This window comes from Periophthalmus magnuspinnatus, chromosome 3 (genome assembly GCF_009829125.3).
Source record: "Periophthalmus magnuspinnatus isolate fPerMag1 chromosome 3, fPerMag1.2.pri, whole genome shotgun sequence".
Taxonomy (NCBI): Eukaryota; Metazoa; Chordata; class Actinopteri; order Gobiiformes; family Gobiidae; genus Periophthalmus; species Periophthalmus magnuspinnatus.
In genome coordinates this window covers 149,485-170,973 of record NC_047128.1, presented here as the reverse complement: position 1 = coordinate 170,973, position 21,489 = coordinate 149,485, and the positions used below count along the sequence as shown (strand labels likewise).

Here is a 21,489-nt window from a genome sequence, read left to right as displayed (position 1 = left end):
GGAGCGTTACCTCCTCTGGAGCGTCACCTCCTCTGGAGCGTTAAGTCTGGTGCGTCACCTCCTCTGGAGCATCACCTCCTCTGGAGCATTAAGTCTGGAGTGTTACCTCCTCTGGTGCGTCACCTCCTCTGGAGCGTCACCTCCTCTGGAGCGTCACCTCCTCTGGAGCGTCACCTCCTCTGGAGCGTTACCTCCTCTGGAGCGTCACCTCCTCTGGAGCGTTAAGTCTGGTGCGTCACCTCCTCTGGAGCATCACCTCCTCTGGAGCATTAAGTCTGGAGTGTTACCTCCTCTGGAGCGTCACCTCCTCTGGAGCGTCACCTCCTCTGGAGCGTCACCTCCTCTGGAGCGTCACCTCCTCTGGAGCGTTAAGTCTGGAAATTAATTGTGTGTGATTATAATTAAATAGAAGTTAAAGTGTGTATATATGTATATAGATGTATATAGATGTATATAGATGTATATATATGTATATTTTCTGTGTATTTTCCAGTTGTTGGTGTTGACTTTGGGTTTGTTTTTTGTTTGTTTTTTAAAGGCAGGTTGAGGATTATTTTCTCCCTCGAATGATCCAAGAAGTGACTGGACAGGTTCATTTAACAAACACAAATAAATTCAAAATGAATCAAACCTTTTTTTTTTCACGTCTTTTTGTTTTTTCTTTAGGAAACGGTGCCGTTTGGGGACTGCGTCCTGTCCACTAAAGACACGTGTATCGGCTCAGAGATCTGCCACGAGCTGTGGAGTCCAAACAGGTACAGCAGGGGGCGCTGTGCTTTGAACTGTATGTACGGTTTGTTCACGGTTTAGATGATGTCATAATCTCATTTGGGGGGTGGAGCCTGTGTGTGGGACAGTCACTGTTTTATGTTGAACCGTCGAGTTTGGGATCGACGACACGCCCACTGTGACACGCCCACTGTGACACGCCCCCTGTGACACGCCCCCTGTGACACGCCCCCTGTGACACGCCCACCGTGACGCGCCCCCTGTGACACACGGTGGCGTCTCTGTATAAACACACGGTGGCGTCTCTGTATAAACGCACGGCGGCGTCTCTGTATAAACGCACGGCGGCGTCTCAGTATAAACGCACGGCGGCGTCTGTATAAACGCACGGTGGCGTTTCTTCACTTTTTAAACAGTCGGTGGTTGTTTCCTTACAGTCCTCACATTAACATGAGTCTGGACGGAGTCGAGATCTTCACAAACGGTTCAGCGAGTCACCACGAGCTCCGCAAAGCCGACCAGAGAGTGAAGCTCGTCACCGCCGCCACCGCCAGAGTAAGACACGAGCGTATACGACCACCACACAGAGGCACGACACGATGTGATAAGTACAAGTACAAGTACTTAAGTACAAGTACAGAGGGAAACAGTTACTCGAGTACAAGTACAGAGGGAAATAGTTACTCCAGTACAAATACAGAGGGAAACAGTTACTCGAGTACAAGTACAGAGGGAAAAGTATCACATGAACAAATCTACTTAGAGTAGACTTAAGGTATTAAAGTACCCACTTAAAATTGTACTTTACTTTTACTCTTAAATATTATTTCTCACAGTATTTCTGGTGTAAATACAGTGATTAAAATGATTCATATTTTGGTCACAGTAAAAACAAGAATCAGTTTCTTATTTTTCTTGTGAGTTTTGCGTTTGTAAAATGTACTTAAGTAAAGTACAGGTACATGGTACAGGTACATAAAGTACAGGTACATGGTACAGGTACATAAAGTACAGGTACATAAAGTACAGGTACATAAAGTACAGGTACATAAAGATTCTAATTGGAACCGAGATCTGATCCATCAAAAGTTTTAATATCGGCACAGATCAGACACGAGTATCGTATCGAGAGAGAGACGTGGTACCTGTGTGTGTTTGTGCCGTTTCAGTGTCTTGTGCCGTTTCAGTGTCTGTTGCCGTTTCAGTGTTTGTGCCGTTTCAGTGTTTGTGCCGTTTCAGTGTTTGTGCCGTTTCAGTGTTTGTGCCGTTTCAGTGTCTTGTGTCGTTTCAGTGTCTTGTGCCGTTTCAGTGTTTGTGCCGTTTCAGTGTCTGTTGCCGTTTCAGTGCGGAGGGATCTACCTGTACTCAAACCAGAGAGGCTGTGACGGGGACCGGCTCTACTACGACGGCTGTGCCATGATCTGCATCAACGGAGACGCCGTTGCCCAGGGCGCCCAGTTCTCCCTCGACGACGTGGTAAAGACATTCTGAACTTTTTCTGTTTGGACACAGATCTGAAACTCACCTGGAGGATTTGTATTGTCATGATGTAATGTGTGTCCTGCAGGAGGTGCTCACGGCGACTCTGGACCTGGAGGACGTGCGGAGCTACAGAGGAGAGCGATGCCACCCCCACCTGGTGAGACAGGAGAACTGCAGCATAGACTGTGTCTCAGCTTCAGCTATGAAGCTCATCCAGGCTAAAGCAGTTACAGCGGCTAATCTGAGCACAGTTTCATAAGTGGAATTCTGACCACAAGTATCATAGCAACCAAAGAGCCAATCAGGAGCGAGGCTGTTGAAGGTCACGCCCCTTCAGCCCACACCCTCGTTTAACAGGGAGCGGGCGCTTAGCAACACTGTCAATCAAACCTGTTGCTAACGCTAACAGGAGCGACCTCGGGGACAGAAGGACCTGATGTGTCTGTTATTAATGTTCATGTCTTGATTTACAGACACAATAGTGAAATAAAAACCCCAGGATCATGTAGAGGGTTAATACGAACATTTAAGACCAGAATGAGTCTGAAGCAGCAGAGACAGTTTTTCAAGAAAAAGTGAATTGGAGCCAGAGTAAAGGGAGCAGGAAGTGCGCTCATGATCACTTCCTCTTTGGAGCGAGTTGGCTAGCAGGTTAGCTATGTCCATTTATATAAACAGTCTATGGTTCCAGCTCTGGGTATCTTAACTGTAAAATGTGCTTACATCATCATTACATCATCGTTACATCATCATTACATCATCGTTACATCATCGTTACATCATCATTACGTCATTGTTACGTCATCGTTACGTCATCGTTACGTCATCATTACATCATCACTCTGGTCTCGTTTAATTTTCTTCATCATCGGTTCATTGCAGTCGTCTGTGTTTTAATATTTGTTCCTCTTTGTCAGTTAAAAACTTACAGAGGTTTTCTGTTTCAGGAGCGCGGCCTCAGACCCTGCCCCAGAGTCACAGTGGACTTCAGTCTGTCCAGCTCCGACGACGTTTTCCTCCCGACTCACGACCCGATGGACTGGAGCTTCCACACGGCCGAGGAGGAGATAAGGTACGACTTAAATCGCACGATGGTGATTTAGATGGATATATCTCATCGTCTCCTTCATGGACCCGGCTCTTCTGTTCGATTCATTTTCTTTATTGTTTAATTTCATTTTCTTTATTGTTTAATTTCATTTTCTTTATTGTTTAATTTCATTTTCTTTATTGTTTGTGTCCAGTCTAGGGCCGGCCTGCTGGCTCTGGGACTACCTGAGGAGGAGTGGACAGGTGAGACAATACTGAACATTAAAACATTAAAATACTCTTTAAATGGACAGTTTACAGTTACTTTACACAGTTTTATTTTCCTGGGATCCAGAAAACACACTTGCCCAGCTCTTTACGAAGGGGAGTGTGTTCACAGGTGATTGACAGGTGGATCGGCCAATCAGGAACACTCTCCTCCCTCTGTGTAAAAACACAGACGTCACTTTGTGTTTACCGGGCCTCAGTCTCAGGAGCGTTTCAGATCACAGCCTCCTCCTCCTGTGTAACTTTTTGTTCTTGTAGCTCCAAAGCAGCTCACGCTGACCTTTGACCTTATGCCTCAGGCTGGTTTCCTGTTGCCTTTGAGCGGCGGCGTGGACAGCTCCTCGACGGCGTGTATCGTCTTCTCTATGTGTGTGCAGGTCTGCGAGGCCGTACGCAGCGGAAGTAAGTTTGTGTTTGGTTTTGTGTTTTAGAGCTGGAGTCGATTAAAGACAATCGCTTATTTTCAAGACGCCATTTTGTCAATCTGTCCCCGTTTAACCTCCACTGTGACACGCCCACTGCGCCACGCCCACTGTGACACACCCACTGTGCCACGCCCACTGTGCCACGCCCACTGCGCCACGCCCACTGTGACACACCCACTGTGACACGCCTACTGTGCCACGCCCCCTGTGCCACGCCCCCTGTGACACGCCCACTGTGCCACGCCCACTGTGCCACGCCCCCTGTGACACGCCCACTGTGACGTCCGCACTTCCTTCTCCAGTTTTATTTTCTTAATCGTTGATACTCGTAGGATTCTGCAGCGTCGTGTCGTCATTTTGGTACAAATGATAAAAAAATGTGCTGCTCTAGTGTGACGTGCATCGTCCATAGGGGGCGCCACAGCGGCGCTTTGGTGTGGCGTGCATCGTCCATAGGGGGCGCTACAGCGGCGCTTTGGTGTGGTGACGTCAGCTCCACTGACACCACAGTTTTCTAACGCAGACGTCAGTGGAGTTGTTTCTTTTATTACGTTCAACGTACGACTCAATAGGGTTGGTTTAAATACAGTGAAATATCAAAAGTAAAACCCGAGTACTGCAGGTTTATTTTTATTTTGTTTATTAATTTGTAGAAATAATGAGTCATGATGCTGGGTCCAGTAGAACATTTCAAACACAGTGTCATTTATCTTTATTTTTTTTTATTACAAAAAAACCCCACACACTTCCTTAAAAAATCATTATTTATACAGAAATGCAAATACATCACAGACAAAAACACTGACAGTGATGACATGGATAAGTTTAATGTCATATTGTTGGTTTTCACTGTACACTGTGATGATGTCATACTCCAGACAGGGTCAGGGGTCGTGGGTCAGGGGTCACACACAGTTCTGTTGATCACACTGGACTTTACCATGAAATGCCCAAAAGGTAAATTCACAAAAGTTGAACCTGATCATTTCTATTAGAGACAAGCAGGTGGTGGACCCTGCACCAGTAAAGTTCCATAGTGCACCTTTAACCTTCTGGGACTGGGCGTCTCAACACTTTTTGGGTTGTCTAGGCCACAATACAATTTTTTGTACAAAGCCCTGATGTCCACATATGAGGACATTAAACTGTCACTTAAAGATGAAGGTGAAGTTTAACACATCATAGTTTAGATTCAAGATGGACTTTGTTAAAGGGATGTGTCTTAGGAGCAGACACATCCCTTTAACTGAGACACATCCCTTTAACTGAGACACATCCCTTTATCTGAGACACATCCCTTTAACTGAGACACATCCCTTTATCTGAGACACATCCCTTTATCTGAGACACATCCCTTTAACTGAGACACATCCCTTTATCTGAGACACATCCCTTTATCTGAGACACATCCCTTTAACTGAGACACATCCCTTTAACTGAGACACATCCCTTTATCTGAGACACATCCCTTTAACTGAGACACATCCCTTTAACTGAGTCACATCCCTTTAACTGAGACACATCCCTTTAACTGAGACACATCCCTTTAACTGAGACACATCCCTTTAACTGAGACACATCCCTTTATCTGAGACACATCCCTTTAACTGAGACACATCCCTTTATCTGAGACACATCCCTTTAACTGAGACACATCCCTTTAACTGAGTCACATCCCTTTAACTGAGACACATCCCTTTAACTCAGACACATCCCTTTAACTCAGACACATCCCTTTAACTGAGACACATCCCTTTAACTGAGACACATCCCTTTAACTGAGACACATCCCTTTAACTGAGACACATCCCTTTAACTGAGACACATCCCTTTAACTGAGACACATCCCTTTAACTCAGACACATCCCTTTAACTCAGACACATCCCTTTAACTCAGACACATCCCTTTAACTGTCTGCAGCTCTTCAAATGAGCCACATTGTTCCAAGAGACACAATTATTGTTTCTCATTTAGTTTTTACACTCAGAAAAAAAGTTTGCTGCTTTTAATATATATATATATATATATATATATATATATATATATATATATATATATATATATATATATATATATATATATATATATATATATATATATATATATATATATATATATATTTATATAATATATCTATAATATAATAATATATAACCCTATATATAACCATATATATATATATATATGTATATATATATATATATGTATGAAGCTATATATATATATATTTTTTGCAAATCCGTATTCAAATGTGATTTTATTTTGTTCCGTAAAAATCATTTAAAGCCATGAAAGAGTCTCAGGAGGTGAACACGAGCCTCTTCAATAGGACTGCACCGTGTCAGTCCACCAGGGGGCGCTGTGATGCACTGTGTACGTCAGTCCACCAGGGGGCGCTGTGATGCACTGTGTACGTCAGTCCACCAGGGGGCGCTGTGATGCACTGTGTACGTCAGTCCACCAGGGGGCGCTGTGGTTTTGGTTGTGCGCGCGGAAAGAAGAAGAAGTGTCGTCATTGTTTACAATCTGACAGTTTGACAGTTTTTTATTGTGACAGTTTTATATTTGTTTTATTAAACCCGGGTGTTTGTTCTTTTACAGTTTTACCTTCGGGGAGTGTTTTTTCAGACTCGTGCGTTTGTTCTTTGACATTTGTTCTCTCGGGGACTGTTTTATTCTGTGTTTTATTCTGTGTTTTTCTGGATCATGCCGCGCAGATGTATTTTCCGCTGTCCAAACTCTAACGTGTTATTCAGTCAACCCAAAGACGAAGCGACTCTTCAAAAATGGCACGACTTTATATTTACAAACCTCCCGCATTTACGAGGAGAATATAAGAACCACATCTACGTCTGTGACCAACATTTCACCCCCGACTGTCTCCTGAACAAGAGTCTGTTTGACTCTGGAGTCATCTCCACTTTGAGTCTGAGGAGCGGAGCTGTGCCTTCAGTCTGCAGGCTGCATGTACATGTGAGTATAAGTACTATATACTACTATAAATATACAGTATACACACATATATACACACATCTGCACACATCTGCAAGTACATGTGAGTATGTACAGTATATACTACTATTCAATATACACAGAGTATACACACATCTACACCCCCCACAGCCACATGTGCGACAGTGTTGGTCCCCCAACCCGAAGGTCGGAGGATCGAGTCCCGCTCGGACCAAGTTCTGTGTGTGTGAATGATAGGTGGTGGTCGGAGGGGCTGATGGCGCAGATTGGCAGCCTCGCTTCTGTCAGTCTGCCCCAGGGCAGCTGTGGCTACAATAGTAGCTTACCATCACCAAGTGTGGAAATGAATGAATAATGAGTCTAGTGTAGAGGTTTGAGAGGCTTTGACAAGACTGTAAAGAGCTTTACAAGGTTAAAGCATTATATTATTATTATTATGTGAATATATATACACGTATATATACACATACATATATATGTGTGGGGGTGTGTGTGGGGGTGTGTACACATACACACACACATACACACAGTACGTGACTCAATAAAAGGTATATATATATACAGTGTACACATATACACACAACATACATACTTTATACACACAGTACTGTGTTTCTGATGCTCGTGTCGTGTCAGCTGCTCATGTGACTGAACCAGGGAGAAAAAGACTAAACCAGGGAGAAAAAAGACTGAACCAGGGAGAAAAAAGACTGAACCAGGGAGAAAAAAGACTGAACCAGGGAGAAAAAAGACTAAACCAGGGAGAAAAAAGATTAAACCAGGTCTAAACTATGACCAAAGCTTTTATTTGTGCTCATCAGACGACAGTTTCCCATGATGCTCAGCCTCACACACAAACGTCTCTGTGCCTCTGGAGTCTGAACACAGACTGTTTCTCTGTTTTATAATTTCACTCACACTGTATTTCATGTGTTTTTTTAAATATCACAGTTAAACAGACGCATAAATAAAATATAATATATAAAAATACAAAGACAAAAGTGTCTTTTTTTTTAATGAGTGAGGATTTTGACCCACAGTCTCTTGTTTTTGTTGTGAATCATAAATCTCGTTTCTCTTCATAAATGTGTGTTTTTAATGTAAATGCTGGTGCAGTTCTGTCATTGCACCAGCAGAGGGCAGTAAACAGACGCACTCTACGGAAGCCGAGGCGCTTCCTGTGTTTACAAACCCGCAGACTCCGCTTCATTAGAGTTTGTGTTAAACTCGCTCTGTTCGTGGATTATTTGTGTTTTTTCTTCGTGATGTCGTCCTGGAGGGAGTGTGTGTTCGGCTGTGAGGTTTAAACCCGCTCTGTTCGTGTATTTTGGTGTTTTTTGTGTGTTTTTTGTGCTCTTTTCACCATGTCGTCGTGGAGGAAGTGTGTGTTCGGCTGTGAGAATTATTCTTCTCTTTACAATCTGCCCAAAGACGAAGCGGCTCGTGAGGCTTGGCTCGACTTCGTTTATGGAAACACGAACCAACAAAACTTCCCCAAAAACCTGTTTGTTTGTGACCGTCACTTTGAAGAAGAATGTTTAATGAACAAGTCCATGTTTCAGTCCGGACTGTGCCACAGGCTCACGCTCAGGCCAGGGTCTGTGCCCAGCATCTATATCAATGTACAACACTCCCCTGTGAGTATAGACACGACACACAACACACACACAACACACACACACCATACACACAACACACACACACACACATCTGTGAGTATATACACACACACACACACAGGCTCACGCTCAGGCCAGGGTCTGTGCCCAGCATCTATATCAATGTACAACACTCCCCTGTGAGTATAGACACGACACACAACACACACACACCTGTGAGTATAGACACAAGACACAACATACACACACACAACACACACATACACAACACACATCTGTGAGTATATACACACACACACACACACAGGCTCACGCTCAGGCCAGGGTCTGTGCCCAGCATCTATATCAATGTACAACACTCCCCTGTGAGTATAGACACGACACACAACACACACACACCTGTGAGTATAGACACGACACACAACACACACACAACATACACACACACATACACAACACACACCTGTGAGTATATACACACCACACAACACATACACAACACACATCTGTGAGTATATACACACCACACACAACACACACCTGTGAGTATAGACACACCACACAACACACACACATACACAACACACATCTGTGAGTATATACACACCACACAACACACACACATACACAACACACATCTGTGAGTATATACACACCACACACAACACACACCTGTGAGTATAGACACAACACACACCTGTGAGTATATATACACACCTGCACACACACACACCTGTGTGTGACACTTTGAATATTTCCTCAATAAATCCACGTTTCCAGATTATTCTCCGTTTACACAAACACGACTCTGTGTTTTGACACATGCTCCTCACAAAGGACTGGACTGGACTGGACTGGACCGGACCAGACTGGACCGGACCGGACTGGACCAGACCGGACTGGACCAGACTGGACTGGACCAGACTGGACCGGACCGGACTGGACTGGGACTTTAAATCCATCTGACTTCTTAGACTGTTTATTCTCATTGAACTGTAGTGAGAGTTGTGTCGTTTTTAGAGTTGTGTCGTTTTTAGAGTTGTGTCGTTTTTAGAGTTGTGTCGTTTTTAGAGTTGTGTCGTTTTTAGAGTTGTGTCGTTTTTAGAGTTGTGTCGTTTTTAGAGTTGTGTCGTTTTTAGAGTTGTGTCGTTTTTAGAGTTGTGTCATTTTTAGAGTTGTGTCATTTTTAGAGTTGTGTCATTTTTACCATTTGGCTCAAAAATGTCCCTGGTTTGTCAAGTTTATTGTTTTACTTCCTGGTTTTACTTCCTGGTTTGGACGTGAGCAGCAGATGTGACAAAAATAATGATGTTTCTGAGCAACTGGACTGTAGATGTTTATGAGTGTTATATTTATGAGTTATATTTACATATTTATGAGCGTTATATTTGTATATTTATGTTTGTTATATTTATGAGTTTTATATTTATAAGTGTTATATTTATACATTTATACGTGTTATATTTATACGTGTTATATTTACACATTTACGTTGGTTTCAGGGTTTGTCTGTGGAGCTGCTGGACCTGCCTGAGGAGAAGCCGTCCATTTCCTCCATCGACCTGTCTCAGCCCGTGGGCCACGGCGTGGGCCACGGCGTGGGCCACGCCCTCTACCCGCCCGCCTTAACGTCCTCGCTCGGCTCTTTTCCCGTCATGTTAATCTCTGGAAAAACTGACGCTCCGTTTCGATCCCAAAGGAACACGAGGTCAGTGGGGACGCAGCTGTCGGCGAACACGCTGAAGAATCCTGTGAGGAGCAGAGGTGTGTGAAGAACACGGACTCTGTGGGAGGAGCTTTAAAGCTGCACTGTGGAACTTTACTGGTAGAAGGTCCATCACCTGCTTTTCCCATTGATGAGATTATGTGGCCTGGAATATTCCACTGTACGGCATTAAACGTGTCAATCTTACATTTATTCAGTTACAGCTGCAAAGAAAATCACGCCTCCCGCCGCTCGCCTCACGCTGCTCGCCTCCCGCCGCTCGCCTCCCGCCGCTCGCCTCACGCAGCTCGCCACTCGCCTCCCGCCACTCGCCTCACACCGCTCGCCTCCCGCCACTCGCCTCACACCGCTCGCCTCCCGCCGCTCGCCTCCCGCCGCTCGCCTCACGCCGCTCGCCTCACGCCGCTCGCCTCACGCCTCCCGCCCGCCTCACGCTCGCCTCACGCTCGCCTCACGCTCGCCTCACGCTCGCCTCACGCTCGCCTCACGCTCGCCTCACGCTCGCCTCACGCTCGCCTCACGCTCGTCTCCATGGAGATGAGCTTTAGACCAACAGTGTCTGTGGAGCAGGGCTGGAGTCAGAGCCCCTCCCTCTCTGACGTTATATTGTGCAGTATTTTAAGAAGCACAAACCGTTTAACAGCAGTGTGTGTTAAAACGACACACACGTAATAACAGCAGTGTGTGTTAAAACGACACACACGTCATAACAGCAGTGTGTGTTAAAACGACACACACGTAATAACGGCGGTGTGTGTGTTAAAACGACACACACGTAATAACAGCAGTGTGTGTTAAAACGACACACACATAATATCGACGCCTCCATTTTAACAGAACAGGTGAGATCAGGAGCATCAGTGTCTTTCATCTGAAGAAGAAACTGCAGCTCAAACTCAGCGATATATCGACACAAATCTAATACCACCACATATCGATATTTCGATATTTGAGCTCACCCTGTATGGAGAACGACGTGTGGCCGACCCTCAGCCAGAAAAGTTCCATAGTGCCTCTTTAAAGATGAACAGATTTATCGCTCACCTGTTATGACCTCTGACCTCTTCACTCTTTTATATTATGACCTCTGACCTCTTCACCCTTTTATATTATGACCTCTGACCTCTTCACTCATTTTGTCATGACCTTCTTCTTCACCACCTCCTCCTCTTCCCCCCTCTCCTCCTCCTCCTCCTTCTCCCCCTCCCTCCTCCTCCTTCTCCCTCTCCTCCTCCTCTTCCCCCCTCTCCTCCTCCTCCCTCCCCCCCCTCCTCCTCCTCCTCCTCTCATTTCTAATCTTTCTCCTTGTGTTTTCTTTCTCAGCGGCTCAAGCCTCGACTTCGTTCCACAGTGTGAACGTGGGCGTCCAGACGGTGAAGAGGAAGATCACGTTGCCTTTGTCCCGAGCGTTCTTGGTGCAGAGTCGTCCCAAAAAGAGGCTGCGAGTGGAACGAGAGGAAGAGGAGCAGTTTGAAGAAGAGGAGGACGTGTTCCACTCGTCTCATTCAGCCAGTGTGTTGAACTTCAGTCAGCTCATGTGAGTGTGGAGGAAAAGCTCGTGTTCTGAGACGCTGGGTCGGGGCGAGGGTCTGCCTTTGGCCACGCCTCCTTTTGGTTGCCTTGGAGACGCATTAAAAACGTCTGTAATTAAATAAATGCAGTTTAATGTTTTACTATGGTACATTTAGGGCAAACCAATAACATCTCCTTGACACAGACTCGCTCCTTTATCCCTCCTGTCCTCCCCTTTAACCCCCGTGTCCTCCCCTTTAACCCTCGTGTCCTCCCCTTTAACCCTCGTGTCCTCCCCTTTAACCCTCGTGTCCTCCCCTTTAACCCTCGTGTCCTCCCCTTTAATCCTCGTGTCCTCCCCTTTAACCCACGTGTCCTCTCCTTTAACCCTCGTGTCCTCTCCTTTAACCCCCGTGTCCTCTCCTTTAACCCTCGTGTCCTCCCCTTTAACCCCTGTGTCCTCCCCTTTAACCCCCGTGTCCTCCCCTTTAACCATCGTGTCCTCCCCTTTAACCCCCGTGTCCTCTCCTTTAACCCTCGTGTCCGCTCCTTTAACTCTTGTGTCCTCTCCTTAAACCCCCGTGTCCTCTCCGCAGGGACACAGACGCTAACCCAGACTACGAGGACACTAAGTACATCGTGTTTGAGAAGAACCTGCGTCAGCTGTTTGAGCAGTGTCCCGTGTGTAACTGTGAGTGTGCGGTGCAGAGACAGAGGTGTGGGACATTTGTGTCCTTCACGCAGCACTGTCCTGAGTGTATGTACAGCCGGACGTGGCAGAATCAACCCGTGACCCGGAGCACTCCTGTGGGAGACCTGCAGCTGTCAGCCGCCGTCTACTTCTCTGGAGGATCCTTCCAGAAAATGCAAAGGGTATTTTCATTTTAATCTAAACTCCCATGATGCACTGCTCTGATCTGGTCTAATGTTTCCTCCTCACACACAGACCTGGAGTGGTGTTTTTTTTTCATTCTCACATGTTTAACACAAACCTGCAGATTTAGGCTGAAAACACTCTGTTCCACCTTGTGATGTCATCATGTGGTGATACAGGAAGTGCTCCACTGTGTTTTTAAACTCCACACACCTTCATTTATAGAATCATTTGGATCATTTCAGTCCTGGAGTTGCCAATCTTCTACTGAACTAAAGGTAAAAGGAGCTGTTCACTTGAAAACTACCACTTGATGACATCACAAGGTGAAACGTCGCATTTTGATCTTTGTAGATGTTACAGATGAATAATAAAGTGACTCAAACATGTGAGAATGAAACAAAACACAACTCCAGGTGTTTTTGAGGAGGATCAGTGTTAGTTTGTGTGGTACAGGAGCACGGTGTCATTTTCACATAATGACAACTGTGTCTGAGTCAGAACAGCTTCAGCTCCAGCTTCAGCTCCAGCTCGTGTTTGGAGCTCGTGTACAGAGTGAACAAGCATTCAATTTCTAAATCGATTTACGATTATTTCAATTATCGATTAGTTGCGATTAATTGATTCACCTAAAAATCTGAGAGTATAATTTGGTGAACGGCGCTGCAGCTGCGTTCTGCCCATGGGACACATCAGGGTCATTTAAAGTGTGTCTGTGGGACATAAACCGCTCGACTCATGGTTTAAAACATGTGACTGACCTGCTGACTCTCGCACAGAGGCGTCCAGGTTCAGTTCAGAGTCCACACGTCCAGCAGCACTTATACCTGAGAGTAAACTGTTATTATTATAATTATGTCTGTGGAGGTTAAACTACAGGGGGCGCTGTTTTAAACACGGGGTTTGGAGACGTGTCATTTTGGTCTTTACTAAAGACCTGACATTACCTCAAGAACATCTCAGTGGAGATGTGGGGCTTTTGTTTTACAGCTCATGTCTCAGAGGACTCTCCATTTTTCAAACTTAAAATATAAAGTACAGATGTTAAACTTAATATTTGTCAAAAAAGTTATGATTGTGAAGTTCAAGTACAAGTACACACTGTACAAGTACACACTGTACAAGTACACACTGTACAAGTACACACTGTACAAGTACACACTGTACAAGTACACACTGTACAAGTACACACTGTACACACTGTACTGTCTTTTTATTCACACTGTTTGTGTTTTTATAGATTTGCAAAGGAATGAACCTTCAAATCCACCAGTCGGACACTTTTAAAAAACATTCACGGATGTTTCTGGAACCTGCCATTTGCCACAACTGGAGCCTCCACCAGGAGCGAGTGTTTGAGGAGCTCCGAGAGCACCGAGAGCTGCCTGTGGCCGGAGACATGAGAGTCCAGGGTACGAACGTGTGCTAATGATGTCACGGGGCTAATGATGATGTCACGGGGCTAATGATGACGTCACGGGGCTAATGGTGACGTCACGGGGCTAATGATGACGTCACGGGGCTAATGGAAATGTCATATGCTAATGAGGTCATTCCAATGATGTCATAATGTTATTATAACATGTTAATGATGTCATATATTATAATGTTTTTGTTATTACATATATGTTACGTGTTATAATTATACGTCTTATGTTTTCAGGGCCCAGTGCTAAACTGGGGAGCTACACCATGATGGATCTGGAGAGTAAAAAAATACTGGACATCCAGCTGGTGCAGGTCAGTGTCCCACAGCCTGTGTCCCCCGCACACGTCCGTTTACACATGTATGACACATGTCCGTTTACACATGTATGACACACGTCCGTTTACACATGTATGACACACGTCCGTTTACACATGTATGACACATGTCCGTTTACACATGTATGACACACGTCCGTTTACACATGTATGACACACGTCCGTTTACACATGTATGACACACGTCCGTTTACACATGTATGACACACGTCCGTTTACACATGTATGACACACGTCCGTTTACACATGTATGACACACGTCCGTTTACACATGTACGACACACGTCCGTTTACACATGTATGACATTTCAGACGTGCGTCATACATGTTAACATGTTTAGCACACGTCTGTTTTGGTAAATTCACCCTGTTTGTAATAGAAACAGAACAGAAGTTTGTTAGCTGTAGTTTGAACGTGCCGTGTTAAAGGAGCGTGTCGCTGTAGTTTGAACGTGCCGCGTTAAAGGAGCGTGTCGCTGTAGTTTGAACGTGCCGCGTTAAAGGAGCGTGTCGCTGTAGTTTGAACGTGCCGTGTTAAAGGAGCGTGTCGTTTCATTCATGTTCTGGTCTTGAGGTCCCACATGAGGGAGCACAGTTTACATTTTCATTTTGGATGTATTTATTAAAAAAAACAGAAAAATGAGCATCTTTACTCTGAGCATCTCCACAAACTTCCTGTTTAATATTGACTTTGTTTAATATTCAGAGCAAAAAGGTGGGAGATAAAAACCTGATGGAGAGGAGAGGCCTCAAACGGAGCCTGGACCAACTGGAGGCCAACAACCTCCGAGTGGATTACATCATCACCGACCGACACGCCAAAGTGCAGAAGTATCTCCAGAGCCGACAGATCACACAGTACTACGACGTGTCCAGACTGGAGAGAGGTCAGCGGGTTTCTACAGGCACATAGAGGAGTTTATGATGTGGAAAAGTGTTTCAGTATAACGTACAGTATAATCTAATGATACAGTAACAAAATACAGAAATATGTTTTTGTTTAGGCAAAATAATTTAAAATAAGTTAAAATAAAATCACTTACTTTTAGCCCATTTTCCCCATGGCAGACTTTGTCCAGAAGTGATATTTTGCTACAGTCTTTATTTTATAGACATTTCTTGTCAAAGCTGCCGTTTTCCTGACCTGATTTGGTGACGTTTTAGTGGTTTGTGTCGTTGAGTAACTGAAAACAAAATAGTGCAGCACGACTCTCTCAATTGTTCTCACGAGACTTTCATCCCAAATTTCGGCCCAATTATAAAAGAAAAACATTTTTCTGACACTTTAAACATGATTCAACAAAATAAAGGTGTTTTTTTTTATATTTTTATTTGCCTTCACTACAGTGATGTCATGATTTACAAACAGGAAGTGAAATTTGAAACCTAAAATATTGTCAAACTGGGAAAAAATGGTAAAATCTTACGGTAAACATCTTGTTTGTTTTCATGAAATACTTTAACAATCAAACCTCTCGTAGTCACTTTACACCAGCGCTGACTAAATGCCTGTGCTGTAGATCTGTCAAAGAAGTTGGACGCCTTGTCAGAAAAGAAGGGGTTCGAGGTCGTGAAGAAGTGGTCACCCGCCCTCAAACACCACATGTACTGGGCCACGGCGTCGTCAGCGTCTGGACAGGAGAAAGTCGCCAAATGGACCTCCCAAATCAACCACATTCAAAACATACACAAGCACGAAGACCCGATGTTCCCCCAGTGCACCCACCCAGACATCAAGACCACCAACCCAGACAAGTGGTTTAAGCCCGGTAAGATGTTCACGAGGTTTGAGTGACACATGACTACACAGATCCATTTAACACACTAAAAACAGCTGTGTAAGATGTTTATGATGTTTATGAGTGACACACGACTACATAGATCCATTTAAAACACTAAAAACAGCTGTGTGTGATGATGTTTGAGTGACACATGACTACACAGATCCATTTAAAACACTAAAAACAGCTGTGTAAGATGATGTTTATGAGTGAATGACACATAACTATATTTATGGGCTGATGTAGAGTCGGTGTAGTTCATCTTCCCCACATCACACGACCTGTCTGTCCCTATAATCACCATTCCCTCATCTTTCGTTCAGACTTCAAACCTCTTCACTCTGTTTCCTCGTCTTTCTCTCTTCTCCAAACCTCTTCACTCTGTTTCTTCGTCTTTCAGACTTCAAACCTCTTCACTCTGTTTCCTCGTCTTTCTCTCTTCTCCAAACCTCTTCACTCTGTTTCTTCGTCTTTCAGGCTCCAAACCTCTTCACTCTGTTTCCTCGTCTTTCTCTCTTCTCCAAACCTCTTCACTCTGTTTCCTCGTCTTTCTCTCTTCTCCAAACCTCTTCACTCTGTTTCCTCGTCTTTCTCTCTTCTCCAAACCTCTTCACTCTGTTTCCTCGTCTTTCTCTCTTCTCCAAACCTCTTCACTCTGTTTCTTCGTTTTTCTCTCTTCTCCAAACCTCTTCACTCTGTTTCTTCGTCTTTCTCTCTTCTCCAAACCTCTTCACTCTGTTTCCTCGTCTTTCTCTCTTCTCCAAACCTCTTCACTCTGTTTCCTCGTCTTTCTCTCTTCTCCAAACCTCTTCACTCTGTTTCTTCGTCTTTCAGGCTCCAAACCTCTTCACTCTGTTTCCTCGTCTTTCTCTCTTCTCCAAACCTCTTCACTCTGTTTCTTCGTCTTTCTCTCTTCTCCAAACCTCTTCACTCTGTTTCTTCGTTTTTCTCTCTTCTCCAAACCTCTTCACTCTGTTTCCTCGTCTTTCAGGCTCCAAACCTCTTCACTCTGTTTCTTCGTCTTTCAGGCTCCAAACCTCTTCACTCTGTTTCCTCGTCTTTCAGGCTACAAACCTCTTCACTCTGTTTCCTCGTCTTTCAGGCTCCAAACCTCTTCACTCTGTTTCTTCGTCTTTCAGGCTCCAAACCTCTTCACTCTGTTTCTTCGTCTTTCAGGCTCCAAACCTCTTCGTGAAGTGGAGAAGTTGCTCTTGGACGAGCGTGTTCTTCGTGACATTCCAAAGCTCTGCTCAGAACACCAGGCGTCTTCTCTGGATGTGTTTCATAAACTCAGTCTGCAGTTCAAACCAGACGACGTCCCGTTCTCACTCATAGAGACCAAGTGCAGGTAAAACTACACAAGTACAAGTATTTAAGTACAAGTGCAAGTATTTAAGAACAAGTGCAAGTATTTAACCGCTGTATTGAAATTGTAGCACACAGGTTTTCTTTTGTTACCTCATAAAAACAGGGGCTGTGTTTCAGGTTTAGAGGCAAAATGAAGCCAACGTCCATAATTTTATATTTATTTTATTATAACACATTTAATTTTATATTTATTTTATTATAACACATTTAATTTTATATTTATTTTATTATAACACATTTAATTTTATATTTATTTTATTGTAACACATTTAATTTTATATTTATTTTATTTTAACACATTTAATTTTATATTTATTTTATTGTAACACATTTAATTTTATATTTATTTTATTATAACACATTTAATTTTATATTTATTTTATTATAACACATTTAATTTTATATTTATTTTATTATAACACATTAAATTTTATATTTATTTTATTTTAACACATTTAATTTTATATTTATTTTATTATAACACATTTAATTTTATATTCATTTTATTATAACACATTTAATTTTATATTTATTTTATTATACCACATTTAATTTTATATTTATTTTATTTAACACATTTTGAATGATTGTCTTTTTCTAATTGGACTTTTTCTTTGCTCGCTCCAGTTAAAACACTTAAAAATAACGTCACTATTTACAGCCTCAATAAAACATGAAAAAAGACTCAATGAACAAATGGTGTTTGTGGAGGTGTCGTTGTTTTAGTTGTTGTCGTAGTTGTTGTAGCTGTAATTGTTGTTGTCATAGTAGTTGTTGTAATCGTAGTTGTAGTTATTGTTGTCATTGTAGTTGTTTTTGTTGTAGTAGTTGCTGTTGTTGTAGTAGTTGCTGTTGTAGTTGTTTTTGTGGTTGCAGTTGTTGTTTTTGTCATTGTAGTTGTTTTTATTGTAGTAGTAGTTGTTTTTGTCATTGTAGTTGTTGTAGTAGTTGTTTTGTCGTTGTAGTAGTAGTTGCTGTTGTTGTTTTTGTTGTTGTAGTTGTTTTTGTCGTTGTAGTTACTGTTGTAGTTGTTTTTTGTAGTTGTAGTAGTTGCTGTTGTTGTTATTGTTGTTGTAGTTGTTTTTGTCGTTGTAGTAGTTGCTGTTGTTGTAGTTATTGTTGTAGTTGTTTTTTGTCGTTGTAGTAGTTGCTGTTGTAGTTGTTGTTTTTGTCTAGTTGCTGTTGTTGTAGTTGTTTTTGTAGTTGTAGTAGTAGTTGTTTTTGTCGTTGTAGTAGTTGCTGTTGTTGTAGTTATTGTTGTTGTCGTTGTAGTTGTTTTTGTTGCTGTTGTAGTAGTTGTTTTTGTCGTTGTAGTAGTTGCTGTTGTTGTAGTTATTGTTGTGGTTGTTTTTTGTCGTTGTAGTAGTTGCTGTTGTTGTAGTTGTTGTTTTTGTCGTAGTTACTGTTGTAGTAGTTGTTTTTGTTGTAGTAGTTGCTGTTGTTGTAGTTGTTTTTTGTCGTTGTAGTTGTAGTAGTTGCTGTTGTTGTTTTTGTCGTAGTTATTGTTGTTGTCGTTGTAGTTGTTTTTGCCGTAGTTTTTGTTGTAGTAGCAGTAGTAGTTTTTGCACGTCTGAATCATTCTTATTAAACTTTGTGTTTATTACAGGTGCAGTGATTTTAAAGTGTTTCTCATGTTTATTTTCATGTTTTATCTTTTTTCTTTATTTTGTCCCAAAAGCGACATTTTACAGTCACAGTGTTTCCCAGTATCTCCTCTGTAAAGTCAAAGGTCACATGTTAAACACATGTTAACATACATATTGTAATAAACATGTATATATTATACATATATTACATATATTATATATTCTGTTTCCTGTAGACTGTTCCTGGCAGCGATGCACTTCAATGAAAACACAGCTCCTGATCAGGAAGTGTCTGCAAACGACTTCCTGTTGGTGAAGTGGAAACAGGCCTGTCCTAATGTGAAAACCAAGGCCTCTTATGGTAACACCACGTTTACACAACTCTACAACCAAACCTGTCAGGTTTACATTTGAGCGTCTTAAATCACTTTAAGACAGAGACCCACAGACGAGTAAACAGAGGTCAGAGGTCAGAGGTCATGTGTTAAACGTTTGTAATGTTTTGTGCTGCGTGAAATCGATACTAAAACCCATTAAAGTTTTGTTCAAAAGACAAATCAAATTGAACCAAACAATATGAGACAGTTTATAATTTTATAAACTTTATTTTGATTCAAAAGAAAAGACTTGAACATGATCATTTTTTAAATAATTATGTGCCTGGTTCTGACATGGACCAAGGCCGTTATAAAGAAAAGGTCAAACTTTTCCCTGTAGATGTGATGTGTTTTCAGTATTGATACTTATTCATGTGAGTATTTAGAGCGTAGACTGTAAATACAGATGGACGTGGCTAACGCGCTCGCCACCGCCTTCCAAACAGGAAGTGATCATGGACGAAGTGGTTCCTTTGCTCTCTGGTTGCAATTGATTATTATAAAAAATATCATGGCTCCTCTCGCCGTCTCTGCTGCTTCACTCATTTTGGTCTTAAATGTTCGTATTAACCCTCTACATGATCCTGGGGTTTTTATTTCACTATTGTGTCTGTAAATCAAGATATGAACATTAATAACAGACAAATCAGGTCCTTCTGTCCCCGAGGTCGCTCCTGTTAGCGTTAGCAACAGGTTTGATTGACAGAGTTGCTAAGCGCCCGCTCCCTGTTAAACGAGGGTGTGGGCGGGAAAAGGCGTGACCTTCAACAGCCTCGCTCCTGATTTTGTGATCAGATTTCCAAATATGGCTCCTAGTTGCCGTTTAGCCTCTGTACCTGCTCTGACCTCGATGAGCTTCATTTGGAGCTGAAGCTGTGGTGACGTCTCCGTCTCTTCTTTGTTCAGTCTATGGTCTAGTATCAGTTAGTATTTTTTATTTTTCCAAATCTCTAAAACACAAACGTTTGTTGCAGGTTACGTGCGTGACCTGATGAGCCTCCTCTTCACAGAAGTTCTGAATCATCCGTCTTATTTTGCTTTAAAGAAAAGCATTTGGACCAAACCTCCAGAGATGATGGAGCTGCACCCGGGATTTTGACTCCAAACAAGCCGCCATTTTAAAAGAGGCTCGTGTCTGTCGTACTGTTCAACTGTTCAACTGTTAAACTGTTCAACTCTTCAACTGTTCAACTCTTCAGCTGTTCTATTCTTCAACTGTTCTACTGTTCAACTCTTCAACTGTTTAACTGTTCAACTCTTCAGCTGTTCTATTCTTCAGCTGTTCTATTCTTCAACTGTTCTACTGTTCAACTCTTCAACTGTTCAACTCTTCAACTGTTAAACTCTTCAACTGTTAAACTCTTCAGCTGTTCTATTCTTCAACTGTTCAGCTGTTCAACTCTTCAACTGTTCTACTCTTCAGCTGTTCTATTCTTCAACTGTTCTACTGTTCAACTCTTCAGCTGTTCTACTCTTCAGCTGTTCTATTCTTCAACTGTTCTACTGTTCAACTCTTCAGCTGTTCTGTTTGAAATTACTTCACGACATCTTCAGTTGTTTTCTTCTGAGTTTTTTCAGTATGAAAAATACTTAAATATCTGTATTTATATGAATAATACTTAAACATCTGTATTTCTGGTGTAGTTGGATAAAACTAAAGTGAATTATTTTACTCACTGAAAAAAGGTTCAACATTAGTGGAGTTTTGTTCATATTCATGAAAAGCCTTATGTAAACAGGAGGAGGGTTTGACTCGAGTGTTACAGGTTCACACCAGAGTCACTCTGTGTAAACCGTCAGTGTTTTGTAAATGTTTTATAAATAAAAAACATTTTAAAAACATGAATGTCACTTTAAACTGCTCCTTGGTTTGTTTGAGTTTAGAGTAAATACAAAAGATGCACTATGGAACTTTTCCAGTGGAGATTCTGCCTGTCTCCATGGAGATGCTCAAA

The 21,489-nt window shown here is 42.6% G+C and overlaps 2 protein-coding genes across 3 annotated transcripts in view; both read left to right on the top strand.

Moving 5' to 3' along the window:
• nadsyn1 (NAD synthetase 1) overlaps nt 1-21,489 on the top strand; it is a 31,171-nt gene that overhangs the window by 3,900 nt on the left and 5,782 nt on the right. Inside the window, exons 6-13 of the mRNA XM_033986525.2 lie at nt 539-590; nt 667-755; nt 1,167-1,284; nt 2,074-2,205; nt 2,297-2,368; nt 3,159-3,283; nt 3,456-3,504; nt 3,828-3,930. Of these exons, the coding sequence (XP_033842416.2) occupies nt 539-590; nt 667-755; nt 1,167-1,284; nt 2,074-2,205; nt 2,297-2,368; nt 3,159-3,283; nt 3,456-3,504; nt 3,828-3,930 (740 nt within the window). The remainder of the gene's footprint in view (nt 1-538; nt 591-666; nt 756-1,166; nt 1,285-2,073; nt 2,206-2,296; nt 2,369-3,158; nt 3,284-3,455; nt 3,505-3,827; nt 3,931-21,489) is intronic.
• On the top strand, nt 6,439-21,372 carry LOC117388953 (uncharacterized). Of its 2 annotated transcripts, none has more exons than XM_055229221.1 (11): nt 6,439-6,927; nt 10,049-10,310; nt 11,596-11,809; nt 12,381-12,657; nt 13,899-14,070; nt 14,322-14,398; nt 15,129-15,309; nt 15,943-16,191; nt 17,380-17,551; nt 19,394-19,518; nt 20,509-21,372. In XM_055229221.1, exons 1-11 carry the CDS (start codon nt 6,661-6,663, stop codon nt 20,631-20,633), a joined length of 2,121 nt encoding a protein of 706 aa, XP_055085196.1. In that variant the 5' UTR covers nt 6,439-6,660; the 3' UTR covers nt 20,634-21,372. The 2 variants fall into 2 exon arrangements, with proteins under 2 accessions (XP_055085196.1, XP_055085191.1); XM_055229216.1 differs by lacking the exon at nt 6,439-6,927 and adding an exon at nt 8,087-8,564.

Excerpts from the sequence above, each read along its gene's own strand:
- LOC117388953 (XM_055229216.1), top strand. The coding sequence starts at position 8,292 with ATGTCGTCGTGGAGGAAGTGTGTGTTCGGCTGTGAGAATTATTCTTCT. Across the intron at positions 8,565-10,048 it reads TCAATGTACAACACTCCCCT|GGTTTGTCTGTGGAGCTGCT; the intron begins GTGAGTATAGAC and ends CGTTGGTTTCAG. Across the intron at positions 14,071-14,321 it reads CGGAGACATGAGAGTCCAGG|GGCCCAGTGCTAAACTGGGG; the intron begins GTACGAACGTGT and ends TTATGTTTTCAG.